A 13,362-nucleotide genomic window follows, 5' to 3' on the forward strand; every position below is an offset into this window, starting at 1 on the left:
CTTTTAAATAGGTTTAACATGTTTCTTTCAGTTCTTAATAATATTGTAAAAATGATTTTTTTTTCCTCACGTTGATTCATAGGATAAACCCAATACTTAGTTACCTATTGAAACAAAGAGTAAATATAGAATCGGTTTAATTTGTGTCCGTATTCAGTTCAATTGAAGTAAATTAAATTAGGTTGAATGTAAGTTTTGTATTGTAAGTCGTAAAATAATATTTCAATAAAATATTTGTATGATTTTGCCATTATGCATAAATAAAAATCTGGTAAAAATTCGTTGTGCGACCAATTTTTTCCTATTATTTACACCGAATACATGTGTTGTGTTTACTTCAGATCTAATTTTTTAATAACTGCTTAAGTGTTTTTAACAACAATTTTACACAAAATTGTATTACGGATTAGTCATATAACATACGCCTACTCGCACAAAAAAAAATGTATATTTTCTGAAAAATTGGCTCTACTTTTTATTTTATAATTGGTAATCAGTGTAGGTTTCCTTGGTAAACGAAAAATATTCTTTGATTATGATAAATTTTTCTCGACAACAAAAAATGTCTGAGTAAAATGTTATTCATTGTTAGTAGGATATCTTTCTGAACAACTTGTCAAAAAGGGCGTTAAAATACACTGGAACATGTTGTCAGAACTAGCTTTTCTGCTTAACTTATCCTTCTCTGGAAGTCAATACAATTTAAGTTAACTTTTATTTTGTATCTACAAAATGTACTTAACTAAATTCACTATTGAAGAAATGAATTGATAAACGCGCCGGTACCGACGGCTTTTAAACTGCGCCGGTGTATCTAGAATTATCTAGATAATGTCCCTATTATTATGTTTAGTGAAATGTTCTCGAACCACACGTGGGTGTGTGCATTTTGTATTGCCTATTGACTACTTAGAATAGCCAATTGTTTGCAAAATTGATATTGGCCGCCAATATCAATTTTGTAAAGATATACGAGTTCTTTGGTAACTTAACTAGGATATGTAGGAAACAATTTTTTGTTTTTTATTTTGTTCGTGTAAGGAATATTAAGTTTTAATATTATTAAAACAATTGAACATTTAATTTTTTTAATTACAAAAAAATTAAATTTTTAAATGAAAATCGGCTTCATACATAATACAGTAAAGAGTTAAAGAAATGGAATCTATTTTCAGAATTGAAATTGGACCATCCTATGTAGTCGACAATTTTGTCTGACTTTTTGATTTAAAATGAACCCACATTTTTATTACTCATAGGATAAAATTATTTTAAATAAAAATAATACCTTGAATCCTACACAAATTGACCGGAAAATTAATTGACACGGTTGAAATTTTATGAAATCTTTTTTCTTCTTAAATATTGCTTGTACAAAACTCCTTAAAAACAAACCACATGCAACAATCGCCTTATAGACACCATAATTTGATGTTAGGTTTTTTAGCAATTAGTTTAAAAAAAACAAAAACGTCACATTTAGTTTTTGGGGCATTTTATCAAATTAAATTTCAAAAAATATCAAATTCAATATTTTTTATACACCATAATGAGAAATGAGGCAATCTTTAATTTTCACAATGTGTTGTAAAGCCCAAAGGTATTTTGATGATGTGAGGAACAATTTTCAAAACATTTTAATAGATAAAACGTGGTAGCACCCCTGTTTAATACTGATTATAGGATCTTGGTCCTAAAATTATTAAACAATACAAATGTAACTCGGTACATTCTTTTCATAAAATAGACTACTGATTTAATAGTACTAGTTTTTGCATAATTACTGTCAATAGAGTAAAGTCTTGTGTTTTTTTCTTTAGTCCTAAGCGCTGCGTCTAATATGCCTATTGGCTTATTTAACCTTGAAATAGTATACTTTCAATACAAGCGTTTGCCAGAGTCTCATTCGACAAACAATTCATTTTGTATTAGTTGTCTTATCATTTCTGAATTTACTAAAATAAAATCATGTACACAACTTTGTTTATTGTACTATTATTATGGGCAGTGGTGCAATTAGGGAGCGGGGACTCCTTAGTGATCTGAAGCTTCTCACCCCCATTTGATTGTGTATCTAACTGGGCCTTGTTATCGAAAGCAGCAACTAGTTGGATTAGAACCTTTAAAATCTAGATTTACAAAAATAAAACCGATAGATATTACTATCTAATGCCATAGTTTTATAAGTTTTGTTCTATTCACATTTTAAAACAATGTATTCAGTTCCCATTAGTTTGAACTTGCGACGTGTGCTTGGGCAATTTATCAATAATTACTGATATTTTTTTCGACAATATTATATATCCAATAACCTAACCTTCCCAAATTATTTAAATTAATTAATTAATAATAAATTATTTCAAAATTATTTTACAATTATCTACTGAGATGCTTGAAACACTGACTCTCTGACGCTAACGCTCTCGGCCATTAAATTTGCAATCTGTATTTTCAGTTCAGTTTAAATAGGTAAATGTACCAGTGTGTTATTGTAATATAAAAAACTATGGAGAGTGATGCGAGCGACAGTGATTTGAAACAAATACAGGTCGACAAAACGTAAGTAACACAACAATATTTTTAGAGAAGTGTATAGGTAGGTACACCCAACCGTGTTTGTGCACGGCACACGGTTTGACAAGTTTGCGAAGGGGAGGTCACAGTAAAGGCGTGACGGATTTTTTTCAAATTGCGAATAAATGTTATTTTTGAGAAATAAAAACACCCTTATTTGAGCGTTTGTGCCAATGCGTCCTAATTCCAGAGATAATCAACTTTCAAATTTACACATCTTTTGGTATATCCTTAAATAGACCTATTTTACAATTTCTTGTAAAATCGAAATGTGATGCGGTCGAGAATGAACAGTTCCTTGGAGTAAAGTAGTAGTACCGTGTTCAAATCCGGCGACTCCCCTCTCAACAAAATACTTTTAGCATTTTTTTACAACTTTTTTTTCAACTTTTATGGTAATTTATATCGCAAGAAGTCTAAAAACGTATAAAATATTTATATTTTAATACTACAGAATACATTTTTACCCTTAAAAGTACTCGATAACCTACATTGCATTGGGGTTTTCGTCATTTATTATACAACTCGTACTGATGATTGAATAACATATTTTTTTTGTATAATTGCACTATTTTAGAATTCAACCTGTAAGGTTGTAGGTCTATTAATACATGTTAATGATTAAATATGCCAAGCATTCATGCGAAAGGGACTTCGTTCCAAACGCGTGTCCCGCGCGACACGAACCAGTTTTTTTTTATCTACAAGTATAGTAGGTACTTATGACATATTACTCTGAACTTTCTGCATTTATTTTCAAAAACATTGATTTTACTTTCTTTTTTAATGTCGTATGATTTAAACCAATGTTAAATAGTACCATGGAATAATTTGAATTTTAGCAGAAATTTCGATACAAAAATAAACGAGTAAAATACAATTTTGTTTTGCCTGTTTTGGTTGTGGTGGAATACACTTACTTCCGTTTTCGCTGGGTTGGGTTTTAGTGAGTTCTGTGTATAGAATCTGTCCAAGTTCTCCAGGGCATGTGTGAGTGTCTGTTCCACTTCACTGAAAGTTTTGCCCTGCGCAGTTATCGCTAAATCGTCGGCATACAGGAAACGGTGAGTAGTTTCCATAATGGGCTGGTCATTTGTATAGACACATTAAAGAGTATTGGTTCGACGACACTATCTCGCAGGAGGCCATTTGTTTAACTTATCCATTGGCCTTTTTCGGTCTTGTAGTCTAACACGGCATCTTCTATTGCGACCCGTTGACTCAATTACTCTCGTTAATAGACGAAATCTATTAGAAAAAAAACATTTTTGGATATTTAAAAAGCTCGGAATTTTACCAGACGATTTATAAGCTATCCGAATAGAATAAATAATTAAATTGGCTTTTAGAAATCATTGTTTATTATTAGGTATTGTTGTTATCTATTATTTATAACAGTATTCAGTTATTTTTTGTCAGCAAGTCTCAAGAACTTATCCATTTGATTGACTTGAAGAATCCAACTGATTTTGCGAAAATATGGAAAAGATGGTGTTAAATTCAGCGCTAGTGGCCGGAGGGTTCGTGGCAGGAGTTGGAACTTACGGCCTGGTGCAATATGCGGTGGGTTGGTGGCGCAGCTCACGATTGACGGTACGTATGAATTAAAAAAATATTTCACTGTCATACTTAAGGAAACACACACAACTCCGCTTGACAATCTTTACGTGTTAAGGTCAGGTCCGAGCCGGGATCTGTCCGGGTGCAAGAAAACGATTATCCATTGAGTTTTTGCGCCACTGCGCCCAAATTACCTTGCTTTAGGTAAACTGCACCCCGTTTATAATTTGGTTTAAAAAAGGTTACATGTTACAAGCTGCGCCCAGCTTCTTATCGTCGGTATGAAATGCAAACAGCGCCCGAATCAATAAAATCGCAGAAATATTAATATTTGGCCTCGGATGAAGATAAACGGACGTCGCTTTCATTTAACGCAATCGTGGATTAGACATATCCAACAAAATGGCTCGAGTATTGACTATAACTTATAAACAGTGATATTAAAAAGGGAGGGGGGGATTAGTTCAATGCTTAAGTGGAAATATTACTGAAACACCTTCGCCCCTGTATTTAGGTACGAATGTACGAATATATATATATATATTCATATATTTACGAGCGTTTTAGATCGGGTTGAGAACTTTTAATCTGCAAGAGATAAGAGAGATAATTATACATAAGAAGATATTTTTATAGATTTATTTTTCGGATCTAATTACAAAAAATGTATCCACTATTTGGTATAATAAAATAATAGGTAGTACAAATATTAAGTTTAACATTTAGAGTTTATTACATTATATTTTATTAGCAGAAATGCCGTGCAGAAATAATAAAAAAATCTAAACGTATTTTATTATACCTAACATTAATTGATGTTGTCGTACAAAATGGCGCGCCCCGTCTATCACGTGCGTGCGCTCAAATGGCACCTTCTGATTGGCTGATTGTGTAAACGAAAAACAGCAGCCATTTTCTAACAAGGAGAATTACTTTGAAATGTACACATTTTTTCATATATCTTAAATCAACCTATTTTCTAGCCTCCAGCAAAATCTATTTGTGGTGCGGTTGGGCGTAATCGGTCCCGGGACTAAGGGGTACTTGGGTTCAAATCCGGTTCCACTGTCCAAGACTTTTTGAATTTTTTTACAACTTTTTTTCAACTCTTATGGCAATTTATATTGCAAGAAGTCTAAACACTTATAAAATAATTATATTTTACTACTACAGAGTACATTTTTACCCTTAAAAGTTAGGTTACCCTCGCGCCAATACGTTTAAAATAAATTTTCATCATCAGACGCTGAACTCTAACAACGCGTTAGTGAGTCCGGGGAACGTTAAGTTGGTGTCGTTCTAGCAGGGTACAGTAAAATTATATTAAATTGGTTTGTTGATTTTTAGGTTAGTCGTTAGATTCGTGTCGGTTTCAAATGTTGTTGATTCATTGTTTGAGGATTGTCGTGCCGGCCATTAGCGTTTGTAATAATTGTTCCTTGCGGAGAAAAACAGGTATGCACAGTATTGAGTCGCTACACTGCTGTTCACCCCAAAAATTGTAGTCCCTATAACTTACAGGCCTCAGAGTGGTCGCGTGGGTAGAACTAAGCTAATATTGTGTGTATCCTGAAAGGTATATATTATTATTTATTTTATACCTGTCTTCATTTAACAACTGGTGTAGAACTGGATCAAAATCTGCTAGTAATTTACTATCACTTTCTCAGTTAGTCTTAACAGTTTTAAATACTGTAACCATGGTTTAACTACAGAGCAATCACTAATATCAGTGTTATTAGGCTGCATATCGATTTTCAGAGAACTACTATAAATATCTACTATTTTAAAATCGATAAGAACTGTTTGACAAATAGGTAAATATTTTAAATATTTTATTTTTATAACTGCTTTTGTTTTTGTTCTTTAATCAGGACCTAGACTGAAGGTATCTAAATTAGAAATTGTGCCCCAAAATTCATCTTATAGTGCCCTTTTAGCAGGGCGTCGCCCTGCCCGCCCCCCGGTAGTTTCGGCACTGGTAAACAATAAAAATTATTAATTGTACTTCTGCTTTTTTTTTTACTTCAACCTAACAAAAATTACATTCTTTGGTTCTTTTTTGTTTATTCAAGGCGTTTAAAATAGGCTACACGGAGCACATAAAATTGCCTATTTTACAGCCGTTAAGGCACCTGTGTTCAATACTTCCTGTTCTGTGTCGCTAAACTGTTTTGTAACATCTCTATTAAGCATCGACAAGCATTAAGCAACCTTGGTAGGCAGTAGATAAATGGGATGCAATATTGATTGAGATAGCGGTAAGCAAATTGGATAGGTTGACTCTACAACAATGGGAACTGTCGTTGGGCACAACTGATGTAGTTCCATTTTTCCAGTTTGAAATTTTTCTCAACTCTCGTATAAGGTTACTTGACGCGTTTGAAAGTGGTCAGCGAGGACTTGTTGTGTTTAACAGAAAATCCGACGAGCACAAATCTACCGGCTCAAAGAATAAATTGTGTTTATTACTCAAAGTTCTCCCTCACAATGTCCATTATGTCGCGGTGATCACTTGTTTCATCGATGTTACAAGTTCCGGAGCATAAAGGTTTCTGAAAGATATGAAGTAGCAAAGGGATCGCGCGTCTGTTTTAATTGTTTGTCACCTAACCACAATGCAAAGGGTTGTTCGTCAAGCAACTGTCGCACTTGTTCAGCTCGCCATCATACTTTGCTGCATTATGATGCAATTAAGCGAACATCAAATGTTCAACCTAAAGAGAAACCAACACAATCCCTAGTTAAAGACTCAACAGAAAACTATCAACCTTCTTCGTCCTTAGTATTATTATTAGTCGACATTAGTTGTGTACAGAAATCAGTCATACATTATAAAAATAATGAGGGCAGTAATAGCACAGTGCTGGCGTTACATTGAACTAAAAATATCCTAAATTTCCAGGTTACAGTTTAGTAGCTTTATCTATCACTTCCCTACGTGAAATAAAATTTGTTGACAATTGTACGCCCTATAAGCTGTGGTAGTCTATTACAGTTGTGATAAAAAATAACTTAATATGCCAAATCTAGAGTAGAGAAATATTGTATTAATTAGTTTTGTTTGCGTTTAGGGAGAGGAACATAATGTGGAACCGCACCCAAATGAACCTATATTAACAACAGAACACAGAGTAGACGAAGACGAAGTCGAAGAGGTCCCACGTGGACCAAAGCCGGATTTGGTAAGTCTAAAATACTAGAAATTGACCATGGCCAAATTTTATTCCCCCTTTTTTACAATCCATAAAGGCTTATAGACTAATTTCCTTAAAAGAGTTGGATAATTTTTTTTGCCACTGGCTTTCCTGATACAACACTTCCTTCTATAAACTAAAAATGTCCTAAATTTACAACTTACAGACTAGTAGCCTTATCAATCGCTTCCCTACGTGAAATACAATTTTTTACGATTGTACTCCCCATGAGCTGTGGTAGTCTATTACAGTTGTGATAAAAAATAACTAAAAATGCCAAAACTGGAGAAGAAAAATATAAATACATTGGGTTTCTTTTTTACATATATTTAAATATTGTATTAATTAGTTTTGTTTGCGTTTAGGGAGAGGAACATAATGTAGAACCGCACCCAAATGAACCTATATTAACAACAGAACACAGAGTAGACGAAGACGAAGTCGAAGAGGTCCCACGTGGACCAAAGCCGGATTTGGTAAGTCTAAAATACTAGAAATTGACCATGGCCAAATTTTATTCCCCCTTTTTTACAATCCATAAAGGCTTATAGACTAATTTCCTTAAAAGAGTTGGATAATTTTTCTTGCCACTGGCTTTCCTGATACAACACTTCGTTCTATAAACTAAAAATGTCCTAAATTTACAACTTACAGACTAGTAGCCTTATCAATCGCTTCCCTACGTTAAATACAATTTTTTACGATTGTACTCCCCATGAGCTGTAGTAGTCTATTACAGTTGTGATAAAAAATAACTAAAAATGCCAAAACTGGAGAAGAAAAATGTTAATACCTTGGGTTTTTTTTTAACATATATTTAAGTATTGTATTAATTAGTTTTGTTTGCGTTTAGGGAGAGGAACATAATGTAGAACCGCACCCAAATGAACCTATATTAACAACAGAACACAGAGTAGACGAAGACGAAGTCGAAGAGGTCCCACGTGGACCAAAGCCGGATTTGGTAAGTCTAAAATACTAGAAATTGACCATGGCCAAATTTTATTCCCCCTTTTTTACAATCCATAAAGGCTTATAGACTAATTTCCTTAAAAGAGTTGGATAATTTTTTTTGCCACTGGCTTTCCTGATACAACACTTCGTTCTATAAACTAAAAATGTCCTAAATTTACAACTTACAGACTAGTAGCCTTATCAATCGCTTCCCTACGTGAAATACAATTTTTTACGATTGTACTCCCCATGAGCTGTGGTAGTCTATTACAGTTGTGATAAAAAATAACTAAAAATGCCAAAACTGGAGAAGAAAAATATAAATACATTGGGTTTCTTTTTTACATATATTTAAATATTGTATTAATTAGTTTTGTTTGCGTTTAGGGAGAGGAACATAATGTAGAACCGCACCCAAATGAACCTATATTAACAACAGAACACAGAGTAGACGAAGACGAAGTCGAAGAGGTCCCACGTGGACCAAAGCCGGATTTGGTAAGTCTAAAATACTAGAAATTGACCATGGCCAAATTTTATTCCCCCTTTTTTACAATCCATAAAGGCTTATAGACTAATTTCCTTAAAAGAGTTGGATAATTTTTCTTGCCACTGGCTTTCCTGATACAACACTTCGTTCTATAAACTAAAAATGTCCTAAATTTACAACTTACAGACTAGTAGCCTTATCAATCGCTTCCCTACGTTAAATACAATTTTTTACGATTGTACTCCCCATGAGCTGTAGTAGTCTATTACAGTTGTGATAAAAAATAACTAAAAATGCCAAAACTGGAGAAGAAAAATATAAATACATTGGGTTTTTTTTTACATATATTTAAATATTGTATTAATTAGTTTTGTTTGCGTTTAGGGAGAGGAACATAATGTAGAACCGCACCCAAATGAACCTATATTAACAACAGAACACAGAGTAGACGAAGAGGAAGTCGAAGAGGTCCCACGTGGACCAACGCCGGATTTGGTAAGTCTAAAATACTAGAAATTGACTATGGCCAAATTTTATTACCCCTTTTTTACAATCCATAAATGCTTATAGACTAATTTCCTTAAAAGGGTTGGATAATTTTTCTTGCCACTGGCTTTCTTGTTACCACACTTCGTTCTATTGAACTAAAAATATCCTAAATCTACAGGTTACAGTCTAGTAGCTTTATTAATCGCTTTCCTACGTGAAATAAAATGTTTTACGATTGTACGCCCCATGAGCTGTGGTAGTCTATTACAGTGGTGATAAAAAATAACTAAATATGCCAAAACTGGAGTAGTGGAATATTAACACCTTGGGTTTTTTTTTTTCATTTAATTAAATATTGTATTAATTAGTTTTGTTTGCGTTTAGGAGAGGAACATAGTTTGGAACCGCACCCAAATGAACCAAAACCTATTACAGTAAGTCTGAAATACTAGAAATATATTGCATGAACTTAAGCCTTATCGATTGCATCCCTACGTGGAATATAAACTTTTGGCGACTGTTCGCCTTATAAGCTGTGGTACTCACAGCTGGGTACTGTATTGCAGTTGTAATATAAAAATAAATATGCCAAAACTGGAGTAGAGAAATATTATTACCTTGTGTTTTTTTTGCATATATTTAAATAATGTATTAATTATAGCTTTGTTTGCGTTTAGGGAGAAGAACAGAGAAGAGTTGACATGGAGGACGATGAGGTCCCACAAGGACCAAGGCCGGATTTGGTAAGTCTAATATACTAGAAGTTTACTATGGCCAATTTTTTCCCCCTCTTTTTATAATCCATAAATGCTTATTAACTAATTTCCTTAAAAGGGTTGGATAATTTTTCTTTATTTTGTTTTTTAATTGAAGTTTTTGGGGTTTAAAAAATCTGAAAATTAGACCACAGGTAAGTTTAAAATATACAATTATATCAATTTTTTCTTTATTTTGTTTTTTCAGCGACGTTATATGGAAATGTTGGTTAGAGAAGAGGTAAGTACCAAAAATAAAAATTTGTCGTTTAATGAGATACTATGGGAATACGACCCTAGAATGCATGGACATTTAATCGACTATACTGGTAGATTCATTATGGATAAGACAATCAATTTCTATTAAACTATTTCGAATTTCGTAGTTTTTCAATTGAAAACTTTTGTTTATGTTATTTAACAATATGATGTCGTATTCAAATATGTATCTTTCTGATTTTCTCTCAGAGCTCTATCAACTTTTAAAACTTAAATGGTAACATCTATGTATATTTTATTGGCTCTTTTAATTAGTTAAGTGCGGTAAAGTTGTAAAATTCTCCTTCCCCTCTCCATATTTATTAAATATTTATTGTTATTTCAAAAATTTTTAATCAAATTATCGCTTATTTAAAAAGTTTATCAAATATTTATACATGGAACCTGAGTTTTTAAGAGTTGATTACACCCTGGAAAGTTGTTAATAAAACAATTTTTTGATAATTTTCAGAGGAGGAAGCATGCTTGTATGAGGTGCAAGGAGTTCGGGCACCTCGGGCACCAGTGCCATCTGCCCTGGGTGGAGTCCAAAGAAAGTCCCGAACATTATGCAAGAAGAATGAGGGGGCGCCGTAGGCGTTAGAGATCACTCTAGTGATCTCAGTACATGCACCGTTCTATACCCTGTTCGCTAAGAGAGCATGCCGGGCAGTGTTGGGCAAAATCGTAATCATAATTACCATTACGTTTATAATCATGAAAATTTTAAGGTGTGATTACGATTACACTTATGATTATGGTAACGATTACTATTACACTCGTAATCACAACCTTTTTCTATGATTACGGCCGTATACACAGATTTCCTCTGTGATTACAGTCGTAATAATACTTTTTTCTGTGATTACAAGTGTAATCATAATTAAATTCGGGATTATGAATGTAATCGTAATCGTAATCATATCTCCGGTATCTGTGATTGCAATCGTAATCGTAATCATATCTCCGGCCTGTGATTATAATTGTAATCGTAATCACACCTTAAAATTTTATGATTATAATCGTAATTATGATTACGATTACGCCCAACACTGATGCCGGGTTTGCGCGTGTAGACTGAAGACTAAGTAGCAAGACTAAGGCAGGCAGACAGAGCGGACTTACGGGGGAACGTTAGTCACATGCCGCAACCCAACGAAAATTGGCCGTTCTGCGCATCCCCCCGTGGCACCAAGTGTGACTAACGTTTCCCCCGAAGTCCGCCCTGTCTGCCAGGCTTAGTCTTCAGTCTACACGTGCCAACCCAGCATGCTCTCTTAGCGAACAGGGTATAAAATGGTGCATGTACTTTTTGGCCTGGCTTTGATACCGGCACATCAAAGCCGACTAGGCCCTTATTTTGGTCGCCGGGGTTCCCACTCTAGCCGCATCTTCTCCGACTTCGATACCTCCTACCACTCTACCTCTAGTCCGCCAAATTCTTTTAATCTCCAGTTCTCCGGTTTTATCGGTCCAACCACCACTCCTTATGTCCTGGGTACTTGACCCTTTAGCTCATCCGCCGTCACTCTCCTCCGGCCGCCTCTTGTTGGTGCATTGAGAGGTGGCGCAGACACTCTTGTGGCGATCTCCTATCAACCTCGCTCCATTCCACAAGTTGCTCATGAACCTTACTCGCATGCCACTGGCCGGGCCAGTGGGAAAAGCCGGCTACATTTCAGCTACCGACTACCGTTTGACAGTGTTGGGCAAATGTAATCTGTTTAATTATTACGATTAATAATAGTAATCAGTAATCATAGTGTTAGATTAATACAATCATATAAATGTAATCATGATTACATTTATGATTACATTAATCTTTCAAATGTGATCATGAAATGATTAATGATTATATTTTTTTAACCGCCATAGGTTTTATGTATTACATAATACATATATATATAAAAAATATATGGGATGTCTAAGACGATTTGACCTTTGCAATATCATCTAGACAATTATTATTATTTTGTAATAAGCCTGGGGCGGTTAAACAATTTTTTTTTATAATGTTTTTTCATGATTACAATTGAAAATATAATCATGATTACTGATTACTTTTACAAAATGATAAAATGATTAATGATTAATTTAATCATGATTACAATGTTGTAATCGATTACGTAATCCAATAATAAATTAATCGGTTACGCCCAACACTGCCGTTTGAAGGGCATTACTGCCAATATCATACTACAATATACATGTATTCTTTTTTTTGTCCCTTTAAGCATTTTTGTATTGTCGTACCTATTGCACCACACCTTCAGTTTTGCGCAGGCGAACCCTCCCACTTCTGATGTGATGTGGTGTAAATAGATGAATAAAAGCCATTTGAATACAAACTCCACCCCATTGAATTGTAATAACTTCAAAGTTAACATTATAATTTTTTTTTTTATAAAAATTGTTATAATATCTAATGTAAAAAAAAATATTATGTAAAACCATCTGGTTAAAATCATATTATTCTTGATAATGTGTGTATAATAATATACAATAACCGTAATGTTAATAAATACAGTACTAATTGCTAAACAAAAAAAAATGTTTTTTATTTAACTAAAATACATTGATAATAATATACAAGGTAATGCAATGTTTAAAACCAATTGCGTAATGTAAACATTTTATAAAAAGTACAGTGTTGTTTAGGGCTTAAATTCATGTGAAATAAACACGTTGGGTATCCATCATCAGAGTGTAATTGATCTATGCGAGGACAAACAATATCTTCAAGGTTAATTATGTTAATATGTGATAAACTCATGTAAAATATTATTTTTCTGTAGTCCATATATGGTTGTAAATGTTAAAGCATTTAAAATTATTGATAGTTCTTCCGCTTCATAATGAGGTGCCATTGAGTGAAGGTGTTTGGTTAGCCATTTGTTAACATTTTGTGTTTTAATGTTTAAAGATTGTGTAACATACATACCTACTTATATATATATATAAATAAAAAATAAAAAAAGTACCAACCAACCAAGTTCATACTTACATTGGGTTCATTCGGTTTTTATCGAGAGCTCAGACAACACATCTGTCCTTTTTTTCTTTTTGTACTTTTCGTTGGTTAAAA

General features: G+C 33.6%; 1 protein-coding gene across 1 annotated transcript; it reads left to right on the plus strand.

The window, feature by feature from the left end:
- The first annotated feature begins 6,660 nt into the window (after positions 1–6,660).
- On the plus strand, positions 6,661–11,014 carry LOC126840057 (paternally-expressed gene 3 protein-like). The gene is made up of 10 exons (XM_050575545.1): positions 6,661–6,685; positions 6,795–6,919; positions 7,209–7,319; positions 7,697–7,807; positions 8,185–8,295; positions 8,673–8,783; positions 9,160–9,270; positions 9,942–10,007; positions 10,228–10,260; positions 11,009–11,014. Exons 1-10 carry the CDS (start codon positions 6,661–6,663, stop codon positions 11,012–11,014), a joined length of 810 nt encoding a protein of 269 aa, XP_050431502.1.
- The last annotated feature ends 2,348 nt before the right edge of the window (positions 11,015–13,362 follow it).

The sequence above is a fragment of the Adelges cooleyi genome, unplaced genomic scaffold (assembly GCF_023614345.1).
Source record: "Adelges cooleyi isolate 19-005CV unplaced genomic scaffold, UGA_ACOO_1.1 ACOO_flye_CR_arks_rails_tigmint_CR_PRNA_339, whole genome shotgun sequence".
NCBI lineage: Eukaryota > Metazoa > Arthropoda > Insecta > Hemiptera > Adelgidae > Adelges > Adelges cooleyi.

What these genes read in the sequence shown, in the direction of transcription:
- LOC126840057 (XM_050575545.1), top strand. Translation starts at nt 6,661, where the DNA reads ATGTTACAAGTTCCGGAGCATAAAG. An exon ending in ATCAACCTTCTTCGTCCTTA is followed by an intron (nt 6,920 to 7,208) that starts GTATTATTATTA and finishes GTTTGCGTTTAG; the next exon opens with GGAGAGGAACATAATGTGGA. An exon ending in AAGGACCAAGGCCGGATTTG is followed by an intron (nt 10,008 to 10,227) that starts GTAAGTCTAATA and finishes TTGTTTTTTCAG; the next exon opens with CGACGTTATATGGAAATGTT.